Here is a 24,703-nt window from a genome sequence, read left to right on the forward strand (position 1 = left end):
ACATAGTCTGATTAAGGCAGGTAACTGCTTAAGGCGAATTGAAATTAGAATAGAATGTCAGTTTGGGAAGTTACGCCTGCCAGGCTGCTAAAGGCAAGTGACTGCTGAAGACAGTTGACTGCTAGGGCAGGCTTAACTGTATATGAAGTATGGAGTATGGGTGTATGAATTATGGTTATATCAGGTCAAGGTTAATAAAGTACAGATATATGAAGTACGAGTTAATTAAGTTTGGGTATATGAAGATACGGGTGAATAAATCATGATTTGATGAAGTGTGGCTTTATGAAGTGTGGATTAATGACATATGGGTTAATGAAGTGCTGGTTTATGAAATGTAAGATAATAAAGTGTGGGTGAATTTATGAAGTGAGGGTTAGTAAAGTATGGGTTTATGAAGTTTGGGTATATGAAGAATATGTTTATGAAGTTTACATTTAGGTATATGAAATGTGGATATTTGATGTATAGGTATGCTTTACATCATCCAGTAAGTTTTCATTTTGTAATTAAGGATCAAATCAGACAGTTGAACATGTTTTCAGATTTTCAACGATCTCGCAGACCGACCCTTGCCAGTATGAATAGTACAATAAGCATAACAAGTACAAGTATGTTACATTGTGATTATAGTCACATACATTGTGTTTGGCACTACTTTTTTTAGCCTGTCTGTTTTCACAGTTAATTATGTCTCCCACCACACAGTGATGTGGGAGACATATTGATTTACTCCTGTCTGTGTGTCTGTCTGTTTGTCACAAATCTTGTCCGCGCTCTAAGTCGAACATTTCTAATCCAATCTTCACCAAACTTGAACAAAATGTGTTTGCCAATAAGTCCTCGGCCAAGTTCAGTAACTAGTCAAATCGGCCAAGGCACTTAGAATTATGGCCCTGGAATTACGGAAAATACAGGTGCCAGTGATACAGGTTTTGGTGCATGGTTGAGTCAGATACATAATAGAGAAGAAATGCCAATCTAGGTGATTAGGCAGTTGTGGGAGACATGTGCTTTTCTCAAAAGCAGCTCTAGTTGATCAAGATACTTTGCCCTGAATCCACTACCTAATACAAATATACCACAGTAATGTTCACCATAATTTTATTATCATTTGATACCCTAATAACATTTCTACCATCATCCTTAGACCACCACCCACTTTTCTTTATAATTGTGAGTTGTCATGGTAACAGTGATAAAAGCATCTTTTATAAGCTGTTTTCTTGATGAGGAATGTTAAATTTTACAAACTTCATAGATATTTCTTAACAGTTATTTTATAAATTTTCTAAAATTGACATTAAAAAAGGGAGAAATATGATGGTTTGCTTGATTTTCAAGACTTACAGTTATGACATATTTAACCCTTAACCTGCTATTAATTTCTAAAATGGACTGGTCCATCATTCAATTTGGGCAGTACCATTTATTATTCGTAGGGGTGTTCACTGAAAATTTACTGACTGAATAGCGAACAGTGCAGACCATGATCAGCCTGCACTGGTCGCAAAGGCAGAATCACTTGCCGCCAGCAGGTTAAAGGTTAACTTTACTTACACCAGCAGGAAACTGCTCATTGATGATTTCTAGTTTAAGTTATTTTGTATTGAAGGTAAAAATAAAAGGTTGTGTCGAAAAAAAAATCATTAAAAGAACATATAAAAACACTCAGCATGTAAATGTACTTTACTGATCTTTAAACTGTTAAGTTGTTTCAAAATTGATAAAAGTTTAGATCTTATATAGACTCAACATTAATGTTTCCTTCGAATGCATATTGTTTTCTAGCTCATTCAGAGAGGTTATTCATTTTGTTGGTTTCAAGAAGTTTAGGAAGGATTAACATAATAGTTATTCTCCAAATACTGCAAACTGCTTTAATTTCTTGGGCATGAAATGTCATGTTTTTGTTTTCAAAATGTTACATTAAAATATGAATTCATGGATTTCAACTTTGCATGTAAAATAAATGGGAATTTTACTTGTTTGTTGGGATTATATTACATGGATTAAATCAACCATAAAATCCATGAAAATAATTCCCCAGCAAATAATGATGATTTTACAGTATAAAAATTTTACTGATGTATTTCTTGTAGCTGAGGAAACAGAAGAGAATGCAGCCCTGAATGGTACAAACCAGTCAGATGATATGAAGGACAATGCTGGTAAAGAGAGTGCAATGTCCGAGTCTCAGCAGACGGAACAAACACCAGAAGGCACCTTAGACAGGCAGCAGAGTATACCCGAAACACCCATGTCTGGAATGACATCAGGTCAGTGCTAGATTTAGAGTCATTAATAATTTTCTGCTGTTGCAAAACGAAAATTTGTGCGTCACTGATAATTGTAGTTTTGAAATAAGATCATGTCCTGAATTCTCCACTGTCGAAATAAATGCTAAATATTTTTAGCTTGATTATTTGACAATAAGACAGGCTGCTGTGCTCCCACTAGTGCTGATGATCCTGTTTCTGTCTAAATGTTTATGTCATGTTTCTTAATTTCCATACAACTTCTTAACTAGTGCCCCTACTTTTGTCAAACTTCAGATTTGGAATGATAAGGGTAGACAGCTCTTGGATTTTGGTTTGATGTCTTAAAGGTCAAGGTCACTCAGTTCAGATATTACAGTAGAGTTATACTACAGCTCTAAATTCCACAGTGTAGTCAATGTTTCTCCCTCTTTTAATTGTTTGTGTTTCTCCATTTTATATCTTCCTGTCCCATATTACTTACAACTCCTTCAACAGAAAATATAGAACACAATTTTTAATCTGTCTAACTTTAAATTTCTAGTGGCATTTCTTGTTTTCTGTCATTTTCACTTCTCCATTTGCAAACACTTTGAAGTAGTAAAGCACACTGTGCATCCAACAACTCCTGTTAGATATTTTGATTTAATACCAGTTTAAGTATGTATTTAAAAAAAATCCTTTATTTAAAAAACAACAACATGAACTCATACAAGTAAAAATAATTGGCCCCAACTGTCTTGCAGTAACCCCTGCCTCCATGCTAGAGAGCTCACTACTGTTGGAGAGAGACTCGCGCCCATTGCCTCCACCTGTTTCTAATAAGCGTTCAGAAAAGGGTGAATGTGAATGGAAGAATATCCAACTAGCTCAAGCTCCCCCCAGGTTCCCGCCTTTTGTTGCATTAGATGAAGAAGAAAGAAAAACTCGGGCTCGTCAAAATAAGCAAGGTAAGATTAAGTTCTATGCTTTTGTATATATTGCATTGTGTTACTAGGTAAATGAAGAGATGTTTAAGCATAACTTGATTTTAAGTTGCAATGTAGAACAATTGATTTATTAATGTAAGTTAATAAAATTTGTGTCTTGTTTATTACCTTGAAAGTATCTGTATGCAAATGTTAAAACCTATTGACTGTTGATTATGTACATTGAAATGATTAACGTTCCTGGGTCATGAATTATCATAGACTTCGACTGCATTGTGTCAGTCCTCGAAATCACATCCTGATGGACAAATCAAATTCTCATTATTTTTGTCTGTAAAATTTAAATCAATGAATACAAATTCTTAAAAAAAATAGCAATTTTGGCCAAACCCATGAAATTTATATCACATGTATTTTACAATCAGAAATAAAAGGAAAACTGACCATTAAGTTTATGTTATTTGGTGGTACTTGCATACTAATACTTTCTAAAAATATTAGCTCTGTTATAAACCATGTTTTTTTTCTGATTTCATCTGCTCTGTTGTAATTGATAATTCTGTGTTCTTGTTTTGTTACCAGTAGATTTCCATTAGCATTAAATTATCTTATTTATGTTTTTAGAATTGTTTATTCTTTCTGATGATTAATTCTATCATTATTTTTGTTGTATTTCAATACAGATCCAGGTAGTGTTCATTTCATTCTACTGAAAGTGACTTTCATACAGATATATTGTATAAAAAATAAGTTATCTTGAAACTTTGAAAATTCCAATGGAGGGGGCAGAACAACATTGACTGTTTATATTGTTTAATTGGCCGTTTTATGGTTAAGGTTTTGTCACAATGGGCCAAGCTTTTGCCATACTGGGCCAAGCTTTTGCAACACTTGGTCAAGCTTTTGCCACATTGGGCCAAGCTCTTGCCACAGTAGGCTAAGCTTTTGCCAAAGTGGGCCAAGGACTTGCCACAGTATGTGGACTAAGTTTTTGCCGCAGTGGGCCAAGCACTTGTCACAGTGGGCCAAGGACTTGCCACAGTGGGCTAAGCTTTGCCACAGTGTGCTAAGCTTTTCCCACAGTGGGCCAAGCTTTTGCCACAGTGGGCCAAGCTTTTACCTCAGTGGGCTAAGCTTTTTCCACAGTGGGCCAAGCTTTTGCCACAGTTGGCCAAGCTTTTACCACAGTGGGCCAAGCTTTTGCTATGGTGGGTCAAGCTTAAGCCTACATGGTTCAATACAGGAGTATTGAACTTGATTCCCAGCCAGGCATGGAATCTAGATGGCCATTTGAACAATGGCTTTGTGTCCATAATCTTAATGTTGGGAAGTTAACAGTTAGTTATGGATTGTCATTGACTGTTTGTAAAATAATGTTATACCTAACATACACTAATGGATCAGTAATCTAATAGCAATACTTTTGTTTGGAAATTAATTTTCTTCTGTAAGTAAGTCACTTTTGGTATTATATCGTATATATCTTTCTGCACACTGTAGAGTAACTTTTTCAAAATAACTTGTATTTTACATTAAAAATTTTTTGCAAGCTTCATATAGAACATAACCAATAGTTTTTCTTGTTTTACTGAAATTTCACCATACTACTTCAGTTACATGTCTGATCGCATAATTTGTGAGGATTAGTTCTGATGGAGTTGTTCAGTATGCATATAACTGAGTGATTTTATTAAATTTCAGTATGCCGAAACTATTGGTTATTTGAATTCTAATATGACACAGTGCAGCTTTATTGAAAATTTATAAAAGAGCAAAGATAAGCACATATAAATGAATACTGATTTATAAGCCATCAGAGGCATCTGTGATGCATTCAGTTTTTTAGCAGGATTTAAATTTGACCTCATTAGCCTAAGGGTACAATACTGCTGTACCCCTTTTTCACTATATTTCTGTTAAAAAGATTTTATTTGGCTGCAAAATCAATGCATTTGATGATGTGGATTGACATCAGTCATGGTGATTCTTTATACTGGAAGGTGTACCAGTCATATTTGAATCTAGGTAGTAGACCTATAATGACAATCGGCATTGTCCATGCCATTATGTATTTTCATTATGCAGTCTGGGCATCATTCGGCTGCAACCAGAAGTCATTTTTCATACCGTATATTTTCGCTTATAAGACGCACCCCAACATTGGACATGCAATCTGGGGTTTCTTTTTCTTTTAATTTTTTGTAGTACATGCTTATAAGACGCTCCCCACTCTTTGAACTGTAAATATGACTCCTAATAATGCGTCTTATAAGCAAAAATATACGGTAACAACTGTAGATTACTAAAATCGTATACAGAAAAAAACTGAAAATGCAGAATTGTTTTGTCATTACCGGTCCGTTACCTTGATATTAGTTAAATGAATTCCTCAAGCTTTTTGCTTCTTATTTTGTAATATTTAAATGTATTTCATATAATTTCAAAATATCTCATTAGAATGCTGCATAGAGAATGTTTTACATGAATGAGTCTTCACTAAGAAATGCTTTTCTATCTTATTTATATCTAGATATTTATTTTAGAAAAAACACATTTTCCTCATTTTCTGTAATTCAGTGAAGTAAATTGTATCAGCCTTTATTAAATTGAAATGTGAATTTTTCAGATGAAAATTTACGATACAAGAAAAAAAGTGTTGCTGGACTTTGTATGTCAACATTTTATAAAAAAAACAACAGAGTTCCATTTTATCATTTATCCTTCCCTAGAAATGGTCGGATACATTTTTCTTGATAGATGATCCTTTGTGATAAAAGTTTCTTTAAATCAATGGTCTGAAAAGTATTCTAATAAACAAATCAAGGGGAATGTAAACTTCCTGATCAATACAGGCCACAAGTGGTATTTTCTTCCTCTGTTTCCACTTTGTACCAGTTTAACAACTTTCAAAGGGCACATATTAAAGTATACCTGTGTTTTGAAATGACAAAAATGTATCTGACCAGAAACTTTTAAGACAGATTTTATGGTAAGGGTAGTTTATACTAAAATACTGTTTACACCAGGCATGCAGAAATTTGTTATCTCCCTTTACCCATTAATTAAATGGTAAAAAAGGAAGTAAAATGGTAAGCATACTAGGAAGTGTCAAGTTTAGACATATTTTTAAATCACAGGCTTTCTTTCAGTATGAAAATTCATAATAATTCTGATTAATTAAAATCCAAAAGCATTTTTATGCCCCCGAAGGGAGGCATATAGTTTTTGAACTGTCTGTCGGTCTGTGGGTCTGCCCGCAATTTTCGTGTCCGGTCCATATCTTTGTCATCCATGGATCGATTTTCAAATAACTTGGCATGAATGTGTACCACAGTAAGACGACTTGTCACGCGCAAGACCCAGGTCCGTAGCTCAAAGGTCAAGGTCACACTTAGACGTTAAAGGTCATTTTTCATGATAGTGCATTGATAGGCTTGTCCGGTCCATATCTTTGTCATCCATGGATGGATTTTCAAGTAACTACGCATAAATGTGTGGCACAGTAAGACGACGTGTCGCGCGCAAGACCCAGGTCTGTAGCTCAAAGGTCAAGGTCACACTTAGACGTTAAAGGTCATATTTCATGATAGTACATTGATGGGCGTTTCCGGTCCATATCTTTGTCATTCATGCATGGATTTTAAAATTATTGGGCATGAATGTGTACCACAGTAAGACAATGTGTCGCGCGCAAGACCCAGGTTCGTAGCTCAAAAGTCAAGGTCACACTTAGACGTTAAAGGTCATATTTCATGATAGTGCAATAATGGGCATGTCCGGTCCATATCTTTGTCATTCATGCATGGATTTTAAAACAACTACGCATGAATGTGTGGTACAGTAAGACGACATGTCGCGCGCAAGACCCAGGTCCATAGGTCAAAGGTCCTAAACTCTAACATCGGCCATAACTATTCATTCAAAGTGCCATCGGGGGCATGTGTCATCCTGTGGAGACAGCTCTTGTTTTTCTTCACTTATTCCTGTTATATGAAGAAAAAAAAAAAAAGAGATAAAAAATTGTCCATTTTAGTTAAATTCATATCTGCAATATGATGTTAGATATTCTGTAAGGAAAAAGTCCAAAAATAACAGTCTAGACTGTAAATTGGGAAATTTAAACTGAAACTGAAAGATGGGCTGCTCTCCAGCAGTTTTCATGGTGACCTTGTATTCATGATGACCTTGTATCAGGTTATTAAATGGATATACATAGATATTTAAGCTTCCTTGTTTAGTTCCACAAAATATTTACACATCATTATTTGATATACTGGTATTATCATTTTTATGAAGCATTTAGGCAGAAACTGACATCAAGACTGCATAAATTAGCCATTTTGGCCAAAACATTTCTAAAATGGACTAGTCCATCATTCAGTTTGGGCAATACCATTTATTATTCGAAGGGGTGTTCAATGAAAATTTACTGCCTGAATAGCGAACAGTGCAGACCATGATCAGCATTTTGGTCTGCACTGGTCGCAAAGGCAGAATCACTTGCCGGCAGCAAGCTAAAGGTTAATATGCTAATGAAATCAAAAGAATTTAGGGAATAATAGACTTACTGGTGATTACAGTTATTAAACCATTTCATGTTCAGTTAGACTTAATGCTTTCTGCGTTTAATGCTCATAAAATGATATTTTACTAATATTAGTTCTTTTACTTCCTGTTCCATATACTCACATATTTATCAGCTCTCTCTCTGACCATTATTTCAGATGCTATGCGCATGAAAAGTCGTTATTCTATTGCCGGACTAAGTATGACGATGAATGCGCCTTTCTTTTTTAACATATTAGAGAATAATTATTCACATATTCCTGTAATGTGTCACATGCATATCCCTCCATGTGTTATAAAAATGAGCCGCGCCATAAGAAAACCAACATAGTGCATTTGTGACCAGCATGGATCCAGACCAGCCTGCACATCCACGCAGTCTGGTCAGGATCCATGCTGTTCGCTTTCAAAGCGTATTGCAATTATAGAAACCGTTAGCGAACAGCATGGATCCTGACCAGACTGCGCAGATGCGCAGGCTGATCTGGATTCATGCTGGTAGCAAATGCACTATGTTGGTTTTTTCTTGGCTCGGCTCGTATGTTAAAATGCTAACATGTACAGAGTTCTTATTTCTGCTGAATCCCTTTGTTTACAGATGCTTTGCGACTGAAAAGTTGTTAAATGTGTATGTCAGAAGGGTCTTTCTAACAAATTGATGAATAATTATTCACAGTTTCTAAACAATTACACAATGTATTCTTTCCCATTTATATATCTTCTTTGAGTATTTAAGTATGCTAATAGTTTGCCTCACAGAGTTTTAGTTTGCAGAAAACACATCAAACTTTTTATGCGTTAATTTATGAAAGAAAAAATAAAGAAAAAAAATGTCTATTGTTAAAAATCAAAAATTGGAGTTTTGCAATTACTCTTAACGTTTTAGGGATGAGCATTTGATATTGAACATATATTTTGTGTTTATTATTTCCGGTAAATTGCTGTTGTTTTGTTTGATTAAAGGACTTGTTCATTTATTAGAAAAGTGGTATTTTATTAGAGGAAATTTATACTGATTAGAACAAATATGGTATGATGTATAAATGATATGTTTTCGTATACAGATGCTTTGAGAAGATCAAGATTTTCTGTAATAGGATCCAGTATGTTTTTGCACAGATTTAAGATAGAGTGGTTGAAGTGCTTTGATTCTTGCATAATTTATAGTTTGCTGCACTTTACAGGGGTTAATTACTTGATTGCTATTAAAATTACTTGATTTCAATTAAAATTACTTGAGTGCTATTAAAATTACTTGATTTCAATTAAAATTACTTGATTCCTGTTAAAAGGCCCTATTATTCTGGCCTATAAAATCATTATCATACCAGAATGCACATACAGTCTGTAAGGACTGGGCAAGAGATTTTTTGGTTGCGGGTTTATCCCGCTACCAAAGTTAAGTGTATTTCTGACAATCATGTAGCATCTTTATTTGATTCCAAATCACATCCAAAGTAATTTGTTCATGTGCTACACAAAGTAGTGCCATTCATGAACAATGCGGATGAATTATCAATGATCAAGCAGTTCTTATTCATCCTCTATCCATTCACACTGGCCATTCAGATGATATAAGATCTGTCAATGGTTAGTATTCAGCCATTGTTACATCACTGACTTCCAGCTGTTATGTAAGGTCAGGCAGAGTTTATCTTAGATATGAGCACATTAGTATTTGTTTCTTATACATGTATATTTATAGATTAGCATTTAAAATGAAAATAACTCTAGCAAAACCCGCAACCACCAGACATCTCAAGGCTTTGATCTTATATATTGCCCTGTCTAATGCAGGCATTTATTTCTCATGATATGAAAATTTTACAGCACCTTCAAAGTGGCACTAATATTATGTTAATGCTGGAATTTTTTTTCCATTAAAGGGAAATAATTTTATTGACATGTACATTTAATTTATTGATATTTTACAAAGTCTCTGAAACTGGAACTACTAATGCTGTATGATTAAGGTATAAAACATTACAATTTCCGTACATGTAATTTTACCTTGAATACAGTAGGACAGGTGTTACATGTTTATATATTTAGATAGTTTATCAAAATACATATTTGAGTTTTATTATCAGTTTCGGAGATGTAAAAAAATAGCGTGAAAGTAGTGGAAATTCCCTACTGATCATCTGATGATATTATCTCTTTAGTATATTTTGTCATTAGGTTAGGTAACATATCAGTTAATATTTAATCAATGGAAAACAAAATCAATAGTTTTACATACTGTTTTCAGAAAACGAAACAGAAAATGAATCATATGAGGGTAAAATGTAGTAAAATATGTATGTTAATTAAAAAATTTATTGTCACTTTAATATGATTACATTACATTGTTTAATATGTTCTGATTGTTTTCGCTTGCACAATTATACTTGGTGAAAGTGTTAATAGTTCATTCAGTTCACAGTATATTTTTTTCTACTAATTTTAAAGGATTTATTAGATGATTAAATTTGATTCTTTTTGGTGCATGATTAAAAACTAGAAAAAATAACAACATATTATGTCATGTATGTTGTCTTGTTTTAAACTAACAAAAGATCCTTCTGACTGAAAATTACAATATCCAAAGACTTCAGAGATTGTTTAGCAAGTACAGTGCAAAGGTATAGAAAAACGAACTTGAATCAATCAAGAACGATATTTACAGTTGTGTATCCTACAGGATACACTTTTTACATGACAGCACACACTAATGACATGTTCTAAGTACAATATTATGGTGTCAGGAGAGGAAAGGGGAGATAACTCACCTTTTTCATAATCAGACATTTATATTCTTCTGAATTTTTTTGTTAAATTATTATATTAAATTATCATTTTCATCAGAAAATCACTAATAGTCTTGAACTTATGGGTTTTACCAGTGTCTTCAAGGTCATAATCTCTTGGTTTCCACCAGTGCATTCAAGGTCATAATAGATTAATATAATTTTCAGTAGTTGTGATTTTCAAATATTTGAATATTCACAAAAGTTATGACTGAGGTAAAGCTGTAAGGTCAAGTGAGTGAATGTAAATCACTATGGTAACTGTAGAAAAGGGGTGAAGGTTGTAATGGGAATGGACATGATTGTTTATACATACTTGTATCTTGTATGTGTTGTAATCACATAAAAATCATCAACTTATTGTCAAATTCGCAAAAACTTTGTGTTTAAAATACTTTTAATAATTTCATTGAGATTTTTGAAATATCCTTTATATAAAATTGCAAATACTGCAGTATGATGAAATAGAATTTTTATTTGTTGAAATGTTTTTCTTTATTTTCAACTCCAGTAATTACTTTTTTATGGTATATGTTTAATGTATTTTTGGTGTAAAATGTGGTAGTATGAAAATTATACTACATAATATTATTGAAATATACATGTATGTTGTAATAGAAAATTTAAGTTCCAGTGTATCAGAGTTTTCTGAACTGTTACCTTTAGTAACCATGCCACCCACACAGCAGATGTCTGATTCTTCAGTTACATACATAGCACTGACTGGTCAGGTATTTCTTTTACAACTGCTTTGAGATTTACAAGCATGTGAAGAACAAAAAAATAACAGGTTAAGGAAAACATTACTGGTATACTACGCAGATGAAAATATTTTTATACTAGCCTACAAAAAAGCTGGTATCATCTTGTTGCTAGGCAACAGGAAGACAGTTATATTGGTAACAGTTGGAGAACTCTGATAACAGGGACTGTTTAGCTTCCCATTTAAGTTGCTAACAATATTTATGTATTCTGTTTGCAGTAGAGGCAAAGAGAATGAATAGAGCAGCACATGACGAAAGATTTGCAAGGATTGGTAAGTATAGCTAAACTTACACAGGGCATTCTTGCAAAATGTTGTTATACTATTGATAATGTTTGAAGTACCTTAACATTTCTGATGATGATTTGAAAGCTGTGTTACTGAAACTAGAGAATCACTGACTGTTTGCAAATTTAGCAATCCTCTTAATGAAGATGCTTAAAAAATAAGTACATATAAAATTGAATATTATTTCCTGATCTTCAAGATATGTGCGTTTTTAGCTCACCTGAGCACGAAGTGCTCAAAGGTGAGCTTTTGTGATCGCCCCGTGTCTGTCATCGTCCCCGTCTGTCGTCGTCAACAGTTTGACTGTTAACACTATAGAGGTCACAATTTTGGCCCAATCTTAATGAAACTTGGTCAGAATGTTACTCTTAATAAAATCTTGGATGAGTTCGATATTGGGTCATCTGGGTTCAAAAACTAGGTCACCACGTCAAATCAAAGGAAAAACTTGTTAACACTCTAGAGGTCAAAATTTTGGCCCAATCTTAATGAAACTTGGTCAGAATGTTAACCTCAATAAAATCTTGGGCGAATTTGATATCGGGTCATCTGGGTTCAAAAACTAGGTCACCACGTCAAATCAAAGGAAAAGCTTGTTAACACTCTAGAGGTCAAAATTTTGGCCCAATTTTAATGAAACTTGGTCAGAATGTTACCCTCAATAAAATCTTGGACAAGTTCGATATTGGGTCATCTGGGTCAAAAACTAGGTCACCAGGTCAAATCAAAGGAAAAGCTTGTTAACACTCTAGAAGCGACATTTATGACTGTATCTTCATGAAACCTGGTAAGAATGTTAATCTTGATGATCTCAAGGTTCAGTTTGAATCTGGGTCATGTAGGATTAAAAACTGGGTCACCAGGTCAAATCAAAGGAAAAGCTAGTTAACACTTTAGAGGCCACATTTATGACCATACCTTAATGAAACTTGGTCAGAGTGTTAATCTTGATGATCTTTAGGTCAATAGGTCAGGTGAGCGATACAGGGCCTTCATGGCCCTCTTGTTTAAACAAAAACATGTTTTTTTTAGATATTGTCTTGGTAGGAGGAAACTAGACCCTTCAGGCCAGTAAAAATATGTATGACTGTATTTCAGGTGAATATGTCATTATGGTGCATGATGTGACTAACCCACCTTTCATGGATAAAACGTTAGAACCAGCATTTATATTAATCAAGTTGAAAAAGCCAAAGAGAGAAAAGAAACCCAAAGAAGTAAAACCAAAGTAAGTAAAGCATATTTTTCTTTGGAAAGAAAAAAATATATTAAGATTTTTCCAACAACTAACCAGATACTGGTAACAGTTTTATAAATTAGGTTGTATAATGGCATCAGTCATGGACTAATATTTTAATTTCCTGTGCAGTGTGCAAAGGTAGTGAACACTAAACATCTGTAGAACAATTCTGGGGAAATTCTGATCATCATCTTCTTCATTGTCATCATCATCATCAGCAGTAGCAGCACCATCAGCATCATCCTAGTCATTATTCTAAATCATAACTAGTAAATTGTTCTTTGCTTAAGTATTAGAATCAGCATCACTTCTTTCTGTCTTTTTAACTGCTTTGCAGTTATCTTTAAAATCATTAGCAACATCTTTTTCATCATAATAAAAACATTTAAAGGTAAACACATTTAGTACTTTAAGTATCAAAAATATAATATAGGAATATGAAGAAGAAATGATGTGTTTTTGAGACTGTTAGTGGTGAACATTCCTCAGTTATATATCACATATTCTATTCTTGGGAAGGGCTGACTTCTAATGTTGCAATAACTTGTAGCCCAACCCATTTGCTTTTGTTACTTATTATGTATATGTGCTATGTATTATGTGTTCAGAAGCAATAAAATATGATTAAATTAAAACATATTCTATTAACTGCTCCAAACATTCTGCTCGGACTATAAGTCAGAAGCATTGTGTTCTTGACTATTTGGAATGGGTGCAGGCTATTCTGAAAAAAAACCCTGGTATAGACAGAACAGTCAAAAGTTAAAATTTACATTCTCCCTATTTGTTCTATTGAAAGTTATCACATTCATTTTGTATGAATCGCTAAAGGAAAGGCACTAAAGTTACGGTAACGCCACATTATTATGATAATGTGCTGCTGTCTTTCTGTCTGGTTAACTGAATGGCTATCGAGTTTACTCTTATGTTAAATACAACTGATATTGTGCAGTTGTTGAAAAAAACAAACTGTTTACAAATGGAAAGAGAATGTAATGTAAATACAAGAAATGATTTTTTTCAGATGTAAATGATTTAACCATGAATCGCTAGTTCATGGATTTGCAGATCATATTAATTCCATTGTTCATTTCACTTTAACTCAAAGAAAAAATCATTATGGCAGTAGAAAATAAGGTATTGGTTCCTATCTTCTATGGACTCTTTCTGTGAGGTCGGGCACCAAAGCAGAACAATGTTCTTTTAATTAATATTTCAGAAAACTACTCTACAAGTTTAGAAAAATATTCCAGGACATGAACAATGTTATAATGGTATTGTTCTAATATGGTAAAACTGAGAGCATTATGTGCATCTATTGTAGGTCTAAAGAATTATAACTGACTACTTAAACCTTTCTTAGAAATACTTTTACTTATTTTTATAAGAAATTTGTACTGTTGAATACCACAATAACCTTTCTTATGATTTTGCAATGTATTTTAGGAAAAGAAAGTATGTATAAGAACACTTGTTTGAAGGGTTTGGGAAAATGTTTGTTTGTTTGCCTGTATGAGTTGAATTGTAATAGTATTGTATCTGTTAACGGAGACCACAATATTGAAAGGAATGTTAGCAAGGATTTTAGCTTGCATCTTTACTATGTTATTTTATTGTTTAATTAATTTTGTTATATTGGTGTATGCCCAAACTCAAGGGCAGAACAAATGCTTTTAGCCCTTATGATGCAGGACACGATTGATTCTGCCTTTGGGACCAGTGTAGATCATGATCAGCCTGCACATCTGTGCAGTCTGATCAAGATCTGCACTGTTCACCATTCAGTTAAGTATCTTTTTGGTAAGCATTCCTTTTAACAGTTAATGGTACTGTCCAAATTGAAAGATGGACAAGTTCATTATAAAAATTTAGCAGTGTAAGGGTTAGAAAATAGAATGACTTACTGGAAATCTGTCTTGTATGTTGAAGTTGGGTGGCTTTGGTAATACTTAAACCAAATGCTGTGATTTAACATTCAGTTTCTGACTAACAATATCTTTGTGTTGTTTTTTTTAGCTCACCTGTCACGTATTGACAAGGTGAGCTTTTGTGATTGCATTTTGTCTGTCATCCGTTCACAATTTCTTGTGAACACGATAGAGACCACATTTTGCTATCAGTTTAATCAAACTTGCACACAGCTTGTATTGGCATAATTATAATCTCGGTTCCTTTCAAAAACTGGCCAGATCCCGTCTTGGGTTCCAGAGTAATGGCCAAATTTTGGCTTGTGAACACGATAGAGACCACATATTGCAATCAACTGTATTCAAACTTGCACACAACTTATATTGGCATAATATCTCGGTTCCTTTCAAAAACTGGCCAGATCCCATCTTAAGTTCCAGAGTTATGGCCCATTAAAGGGCCAAAATTTGCTGTTTTTAGCTTGTGAACACGATAGAGACCACATTTTGCAATCAACTTTAATCAAACTTGCACACAACTTGTATTGGCATAATATCTCAGTTCCTTTCGAAAACTGGCCAGATCCCATCATGGGTTCTAGAGTTATGGCCTCTTGAAGGGCCAAAATTTGCTATTTCGGCTTTTGAACCCATATAGAGACTTCTTTTATGGTTTGATTTGATACAAACTAGCAAAATATCTTCAACAACAATAAATCTTGGATTCCATGATGAATCTGTCAGATCCAGTCATAGGTTCTGGAGTTACGGCCCCTGATTGACCCCTGAAAGAGCCAAAATTTGTTAATTTTTACCTTGTGAACATGATAGAAGTGACATTTTATATTTGATTTTAACAACACTTACACACAACTTAAAACTTACGTCACAGTAAGATCTCAGTTCCTTTCCAAAACCGACTGGATTCCATCATGGGTTCTGGAATTTTCTAGTTTGGCCCTTTCAGCCATATAGAGGTTTTATTTATGCTTTGATTTGATACAAACTTGCACAGAATGATTATCTTGATGATTTCTAGGCCTGGATCGAAACTGGATCCTGTCGGGTCAAAAACTAGGTCATCAGGTCAAATCGAAGGAAAAGCTTGTTGACAACCTAGAGGCCACATTTATGACCCTATCTTCATCAATCTTGGTCGGAATGTTAATCTTGATGATTTCTAGGCCAGATTCGAAACTGGGTCATATGGGGTCAAAAACTACCAGTAGGTCACCCGGTCAAATCAAAGGAAAAGCTTGTTAACACTCTTGAGGCCACATTTATGACCCTATCTTCATGAAACTTAGTCAGAATGTTTATCTTTATGATTCCTAGGCTAAGTTCGAAACTGGGCCATACAGGGTCAAAAACTAGGTCAACTGGTCAAATAAAAGGAAAAGCTTGTTAACACTGTTGTTCATTTGATGTGCATGAAACTTGGTCAGAATGTTTGTGTGCATGAAATATCGTATGAATTTTTATCTGGGTAATGTAGGGTCAAAAACTAGGGCACCAGGTCAAATCAAAGAATAAGCTTGTTTACACTCAAGAGGCCACGTTTTTTGGTCCAATCTTAATGAAAATTGGTCAGAATATAAATTTTATCTTCATGAAATCACTGGGTAAACATGTTTATACTGTTATTTTGTGTAACTCAGGTGAGCGACTTAGGGCCATCTTGGCCCTCTTGTTTTGAGTAAATATCAAAGTTTCATAAGCCTCTAAATTTCATGTTAAAAACAGATTAAGCTGCTGGTCCAAATAGGTGTTGTTAATTGCATAACTTAGTGGTTAAAAAAGCACGACTTTCAATATTGCTCTTGAAGTTCTACCATTAGTGCAATAAAGGGAGGTAATCAAAACAATGGATTTAGTAATACTTTCTGTTATGTTAACCAGTATTCACACCTTTGGCAATTGTATGAAGAAAGAATTTTATATTCAAAATAGAATTTATAAAGAAATTCATGAAATTCATGTTTAAAACAAAAAATGTGACAGCAGCATTATATAGAAAAGCATTATGTATATTTAATTCTAACACGATCCGATTCATTTTCCTATTACACAAAGAAGGCTTGAAACAGTGAATTATTAAACAACAATTCACTGTTCTGACGTCACAATTATTACGTCATAGCGTCAAGCGGCGTAGCGGCACGCTGGAAAAGAACCCGATTGAAAATGGGCAAATATTTAATGCATGCCGACAAGGGTGTACTTTAAAGTCCTTGATAACGTGTTAGAATCGAAATAATATATCTCATTTAGTGATTTGCTCTTGAATAAATCACTGTTTGTCGTTCAGATGCATAGCATTATATCATGTATAAATTTAATTCTTTTGTGATACTGTGAAATGTCTGAAAACTATAGATCATCAATGAATTACAGGAATATTCTTGAATCAGACTATATGTTTGAATCAACAAAATACTGTTATCTTTTTATCATTTTTAAGAAGGATAAGATCTTTATACAGGTTATTTCCCTATTTCACCCTAGATTGCATTTGAGGGTAATTTTCTTTTTTGTTTGATGAGATAATAACAGTCCGCAGTGTTGAATACTGGCCAGAATATTTAAACTTATATTTTATCATTTTACACTCACAAAGCTCATTCATTTTACTCAGTATGATTGAGAGATGATGTTAAAAATTGTATTCAGGGTATTTTTTATTAATAACTATGAAGGAATGACATTATGCGAGAGTACTTCTTTAAACGTCAGGAAATAGGTTGTTCCTCCTGTTTAATACGTAATTAAGTATGAGATAGATTTACAATAATGATAATATTATTGTTTGTCTGATCTCAGATAAGCAGGGGTTGTTAGATTTATCCAAAAGGGAAGCAACTTTTCTTCATGTTTTGAACAGATTTATTTGTCCTCACATTAAAGGACTATGATGAAAGGATATGAAGATCTCTTGTAAAAGTAACAGTCATGTGAATAGTTGGGAAATGTAATATAGGTAATATGGCGACTTTCCAGCTTTGATGGTGGAGGAAGACCCCAGGTGCCCCTCCATGCATTATTTCATCATGAGCAGGCACCTGGTAGACCTTCCGTAAGGCAGCTGGATGGCTTCCTCACATGAAGAATTCAATGCCCCGAGTGAGGTTCGAACCCACATCGATGAGGGGCAAGTGATTTGAAGTCAGCAACCTTAACCACTCGGTCACGGAGGCCCACTCATATTTAGTAAAATATCCTGTCGCTTACTGGATGAAAATTGATGAAACTGGTGCTCACAAAGGCTTATGGGTAAATAATAATGTCAGTGTCAGTTCAAGGGGATATCTGTTGCTTCATATCCTTTCATTGATATCCTTGTCCTCACTATGCATAGTATGGGTAGCAGTTGTTGAGCTGTGGAGAACAAGTTACGAAGTACTGATAACATGTTAATTAATTCCTATTAAATAACTGAATATTAAAAAAAATTTTTATAAACTTTCAGTATAGGCAAAAAAAATGTGCAACTTCTTATTTCTTTCTGAAATCTTTTTCCCATCAAAATTCATCCTGTCCAATTCTTGAAAATAAATAAATGCTTTAAAAATACTTTAAATGGATTTAAACTGTATGACTTTATTATTCCCATGCCCCAGTCATGATTATAATAAGGTTGTTTACCCACGCTAAAGTTGCATGAATCTAAATTTAGCAACTTTTCTGGGAAAAACGTCTAATTGTCTGTAAATTGCCGGTAGCTAGAAATCAATTTCTTCTACAAGTGGTATGTCAAGGGCATTTAAAAATGTGTTTTTTTTTAACACTACTTTTAAATATTTTTAGTTCAAAAGCCAGACGTTAATGCACTGTCTTCGAAGGTTGGTATCATGGAGTGTAATAGAGAAATAGCTATGCTAGCTTGCTTTGATATAGTAGATAGTGCTAGTGTACAGGAAATAAGGGTAGTTGATTCAGAAAAGATAGACATATTGTTTTTCCTTGCTGTAAAATAGGTAAATGCTTGTAGCCTTTTCAGTTAAATTATAAATATTTTACCAAATCAAATTTTTTTTAACACTTACATTATGCCATAGTATTGCAGAGAGCATGAAAATTTACTGGCAGCAAAACATGGGCATAGCAAAAAAAAGAGAGAATGGTAAAAATGTTTTAAGTGTTGTTTATTTAAACATGCTCAGACAGAAAAGTGAGACATCGGAAAATGGAAAATGTCATAGTTCAACAGGTTTGTATGGAGTTGCACCTAGAAACAAATTAGAAATCTAGCCGATGTTATAGTTATACCTGCTGTCTTATTGCAGTGAAGGATGTCTTTTATGCTATAACGGACACCATGTTACAAACTACTCTTTAATCAGGAACAAATGCATAAATTCATATTCATATGCTGCTGTAAGAGAATTATATAAGTGCTTAAAAGAAAGTTACTTGCTCTTTCATTTGAAGAATATGTTGTACAAGACGAGAAATTTGAAGGCTCTCTCATTGGTTGTAGGTGGTCCTTGGAATATATCATTCTCCGGTAACTGTTTCAACATAACAGTAACCCTTCAGGCAGATATGCCTTTCCATACCTACAACCAGTGATAGATGCTTGTAATACCTTACAGTTAATAAGTTATAGTATCACAATTTATGTTGTCACTGTATTTTTACTACCAGGTATTAAACCTTAGGTTCAGGGCTTAAGGGTTACAAAATGTAATAAGATTCTATCCAGAGTCCTTGCTTGCAAGGAAACCAATGTATTAGGAATCTGCTATTTTGAGCTGTCCTTGGCGTATTCAAAAACATGTTAAGGTTCTGTTAACCAGGTAATGATAAGTGTTTTGTTTGTTGTTGTTTTTTCCTGAAATTGTATTCTCTAACTCCAGCAATTGAAAAACCCTTAAAAAACAAGTTATTTATAGATTATTATTGCCATGCATAAAAATGCATGTTCTTTCATGGAACGGGACACCATTTTCAAAAATAATAATTGTGTAGATTTCTTAATTATCCTACATTCATTTATAGAAAATTGTTACAAATTTTCGTGACGTCAAATTTTAAGTGCATAATAATTACTCTATTGTGATTAAAGTATAGATTTCCATGATAGTTATGAAGTGCACTGTTAGTGTTTTGAACTATAGTGTAATTGTTTATAATTACAAGAGTATTGTTTCAAGAGATTGTTTTAAGAATAGTAGTATAAACTGTGACTAATATTGGCAGTTTTAGTAGTAGATTTTTTTTTTTCGTTTTTAGAAAATATCAGGTACAGTATAAAATGTATGTTAATATTTTGGTACAAAGAGGTCAAAATTTTAATATATATATTGTTGTCAACATTTACTTCTTATTGTAACAGCCTATTTGATTAGTATTACCCTCAACTTAGGGTTTTGTGAAGGTCCACTTTCCTTGAATTAGTCTGGATAGGGTTTTTAATGAATTACTAGTTATGATTTTTATAAAGGTCCACTTTCCATGAGGAAATGGTAAGGGTTTGTGTTATGGTCCATGTTCCATGAGGAAATGGTAAGGGTTTTTGTTAAGGTTCACTTTCCATGAAATGGTAAGGTTTTGTTATGGTCCATGTCTAGAATGGTAAGGGTTTTTGTAGTCTTCATGAGAAATCAGTTTTGTTTCCACTTCATGAGGAAATGGTAAGGGTTTTTGTTAAGTCCACTTTTCATGAGGAAATGGTAAGGGTTTTTGTTAAGGTCACTTTTCATGAGGAAATGGTAAGGGTTTTTGTTAAGGTCCACTTTCCATGAGGAAATGGTAAGGGTTTTTGTTAAGGTCCACTTTTCATGAGGAAATGGTAAGGGTTTTTGTTAAGGTCCACTTTTCATGAGGAAATGGTAAGGGTTTTTGTTAAGGTCCACTTAAATCCATGAGGAAATGGTAAGGGTTTTTGTTAAGGTCCACTTTTCATGAGGAAATGGTAAGGGTTTTTGTTAAGGTCCACTTAAATCCATGAGGAAATGGTAAGGGTTTTTGTTAAGGTTCACTTAAATCCATGAGGAAATGGTAAGGGTTTTTGTTAAGGTCCACTTAAATCCATGAGGAAATGGTAAGGGTATTTGATAAGGTCCATGTTCCGTGAAGAAATGGTAAGAGTTTTTGTTAAGTCCATGTTCCATTAGGAAATGGTAAGGGTTTTTGTTAAGTCCATGTTCCATGAGGAAATGGTAAGGGTTTTTGTTAAGTCCATGTTCCATTAGGAAATTGTAAGGGTTTTTGTTAAGTCCATGTTCCATGAGGAAATGGTAAGGGTTTTTGTTAAGTCCATGTTCCATGAGGAAATGTAAGGGTTTTTGTTAAGTCCATGTTCCATGAGGAAATGGTAAGGGTTTTTGTTAATCATGTTCCAGAGGAATGGGAGGCTTTTACTCATGTAGGTAGGTCGTTAAGGTATGATCCATTAGGGTTTTTGTTAAGGTCCAGTTCCAGTAGGTTTTTGTTAAGTCCATGTCCGTTAGAATTAGGGTTTTTGTTAAGTCCATGTTCCATGAGGAATTTTAGGTAGGGTTTTGTAAGTCCATGTTCCATAGAATTTGTAGCATGTCATGGAATTGTTAAAGTCCATGTTCCATGAGGAATATGGTTATGGGATTTTTGTTAAGTCCATGTTCCATGAGGAATGGTAAGGCTTTTGTTAACTTCATGAATTAATGGTTAGTGTTTCGTTAAGGTCCACTTTCCATGAATCGCTGGTTAGGGTTTTTTTTTTACTGGTAAGGGTTTTGTTAAGGTCTGCTTTCCATGAATCACAGGTTAGGGTTTTTGTTAAGGTCCGAGTACTTCCCTTTATTCACAGGTTATGGTTTTTGTTAAGGTCTGCTTCCCTTTTATTTACAGGTGAGGGCTTTCGCCTCGGGTGACATTCTGCCCTCTGGTTGACAATATCAATGTCACACACGCTGCCATATGATATTTATATAATGTCATCTTGCCATTTAGTTAAGGAGGTAGGTTACCTTGTTACAAGGGTAAATTCAAATTAGTTGAACCGCAGCATCTTTTTGTATTTCGTGTAATATGAAGTTTTAACTGCTAAAATCTCAGTTTCGTTTGTCTCTGTCCCTTCAAGTTTAATTTTTATCTAGGTTTGAAGAACATGACCCTCCAAAGGTATTTCATATTGAAAGAAGAAGGAAAATACGGATATTTAACACTTTTCAGTGTATTTTAGTTTCATTGATATCCGTACACGTCAGCATAATCTATATTTTTACTAGCATGCACGTTAGCTTTCTAATATAAGCTTAAAATGTATATGTCGCGGGGCTCGTGTTTCCATGGTAACGCATTTTCTCTCATTTTTGAACAATTATGTATAAAAATAGGGGTTTTCGACGGCTTAAGTGCCATTCTGTTAATGACCAACATGGAATATCTGGGTAATATTATTAGCAAAATACCAAGCACTATACATGGTACCCTATTTTTCTTAAAGTTTAAAGTAACCATGGCAACATAGATGTTTAAAATGGCTTATATCTTGCTTTTTTTCGTAATTTCTTATAAAATAATATTGAATAAGATTATCTTTCTAGTTGAGGTAGCTTTAAAACATATTATTTCTAACGTAAGTTATATTTTCGTGTTATCTGCATTTATTCAAACAAATTTCAAAGCTTAGAATACTTACAGCAGTACCCCTCGTCTGGCACTTTTCATGGAAAAATCGTTCAGCATGCTACTATTATTCTCATGGATATTGTTGAAATGAAAATAAAAAGCCGAAGCTGTGTTTCTTAAATAGACTAGTGACAACGCTTTTGAATTTTACATTTAGATACATAGGTCACTGGCTTCGTTTCCATGGTAACATCAATTCAATTCAAGAAACCACAATTTTCTACTGAAATTTGAACACTTTTAGATCTTAGTTTTAGTATATAAGTAACAAATTATCAACGGAACCTGAAAAATAGGTATCACAAATCAAACTGCTAGATTTTTTATTTGAAAATGGCCGTAACAAGTAACCTCTCACCCAACTATATTCCAAATAACATTGGTTACCATCATCCATTTTCTTACATTCCGCATAACATTTCAATATAACTACATAAAAGAAGCAAAATATTGATTATTTTTCAGAGCAAAAGACTCATAAAAATATTTCAACAAATAATGGTTATTTGAAAATAGTTTGAATAAAGAAAATGCACAGAATTACGTACTTTCAAGATAAAAGCTATTAATTTTGCGCGGTAACTGACACGTAACGTCATGACGTCAATGACGTCATTTTAAGGCAACATTGTTTTGAAGCGTTTCTGCGGCAATTTATTCATTATTTCTGCATTATTAAACCATAAAGCGTCAGATCGAAGACAGGTCTATGATTTGTTTTCAGAAGAATGAATAAACAAACACATTTAGTTTGTCGTAAACGTCGTCGTAAATCGTCACGTTAGCTTCCGGTTGGACATGCGCACATACAAATATAAAGGTAACCTACCTCCTTAATAGATCAGACGTTTCTATATTAGTGCTTAGAATGCAGGGGAGTATTTTCAACATGTATATCTATGATAAAAATAGATTACAGTAAATTATTATAAGTCCTTTTTGTTTTTTAGGCAGTTTATGAATATGACCATTAAGCATGTAGCAGTAACAGAAGAGGAGTGAAATAAGACTTTTACAAGTAACTGATATGCACCATAGTACTGTAGATTTGGCGTTTTCCAAGTTGTTCACACTTGGTGTGGTTATTTCTTGTGGTGTGTGATTATTAAATCCATCTATAAATAGTCTTTCATAATCATGGGTACTAAACAGTGCCTGCGGTACCCCCTGTGCCGACGAGGAATGAAGGCACTTCGCTTCCGGTACCGCAGGCACTATTTAGTACCCGTGTTAATAGAATCCACTAAAGCCTGTGCTATAAGAGGTATGAGGTGTGCTAGTCATTTCATTACCTCGAAGTTATTTTGCCTCTTCCAGAGAATCTCGATATAGGTTTATCGAAGAATGTCATACCTAGTTCTTGATGTTGTTCCTTAAATGGAAGAAAACCAGGGTTGTTATTCAAGAGACTTTCAAATTTGTATTGTTTGCAAATGTTAGCGAAAATAAAACTGCGGGAATATTATTGGATATGCAGTAGTAGTTATTTGATAGTTGCAGTATTTGTTGTTACTAGTATCACTATGCAGTATTTTAAGACAGGTGACAGATTCCCATGCACTGGTTAATTTAGATGCATGTAATCAGTTTCACTATATCTGTTTCATTTCAGGAAATACTAAATTTATTACAATGTGGACATTATTTATTTGTTTTTCTTTGAAATCATAATTAAAGGAATTATGGAAAAAATAAGGTATTCACTGTTTCTAATTATATATTTCTTGGACCATTATGGTTTTGACAGTCACATCATATTTATGTTAATATAATTTAGAATGAGGTAAATTTCTGTCTTAATTGACAATGTGTTTATGACGATTTGCGAGTTTCAGTAAAATTAAATATTTATAGTATACTTTCAGATGAAACTTGCTTTGAAAGCAAACTTTGCATGAATCTATTGTTAATTTACAGTCAAACCTATATTAAGCAGCGTGCCTTAGTATTGAAATAATCTGACTGCTTAAGAAAGGTTGAAATTTGAATAAAATGTCACTTTAGGGAGTTAGCTGTCTGGCTGCTTAAGACAAGTGGCTGCTCAATACAGGTGGTCACTAAGGCAGGTTCAACTGTAGAATTAAGAAGCAGAATAATACAGTTGTTTCAACCTGAGGTTTTATTTATAAAATGCGTATCTGTTAACCTTTAGCCTGCTTGTCCGGCAAGTGATTTTGCTTTTCGACCCGAGTGCAGACTGTTCGCTATTCGGTCACTAAATTTTCAGTGAACACCCCTTCGAATGATAAATGGTTCTGCCCAAAATAAATGATAGACCAGTCCATTTCGGAAATATAGCAGGGTAAAGGTTAAAAATCTCTCTGGAGAGTGATGATCAAGTGGTTAAGG

General features: G+C 33.9%; 1 protein-coding gene across 10 annotated transcripts in view; it reads left to right on the plus strand.

The window, feature by feature from the left end:
- Positions 1-24,703, plus strand: part of LOC123549698 (MORN repeat-containing protein 1-like) — a 65,416-nt gene that overhangs the window by 34,063 nt on the left and 6,650 nt on the right. For 3 of the 10 annotated variants that reach the window (XM_053545053.1, XM_053545044.1, XM_053545047.1), the window contains 5 exons: positions 2,103-2,279; positions 3,005-3,208; positions 5,814-5,855; positions 11,525-11,578; positions 12,692-12,821. In XM_053545053.1, the coding sequence (XP_053401028.1) occupies positions 2,103-2,279; positions 3,005-3,208; positions 5,814-5,855; positions 11,525-11,578; positions 12,692-12,821 (607 nt within the window). The other 7 variants (XM_053545048.1, XM_053545049.1, XR_008371251.1 and 4 more) reach the window with 7 other exon arrangements.

The sequence above is a fragment of the Mercenaria mercenaria genome, chromosome 6 (assembly GCF_021730395.1).
Source record: "Mercenaria mercenaria strain notata chromosome 6, MADL_Memer_1, whole genome shotgun sequence".
Classification (NCBI taxonomy): Eukaryota; Metazoa; Mollusca; class Bivalvia; order Venerida; family Veneridae; genus Mercenaria; species Mercenaria mercenaria.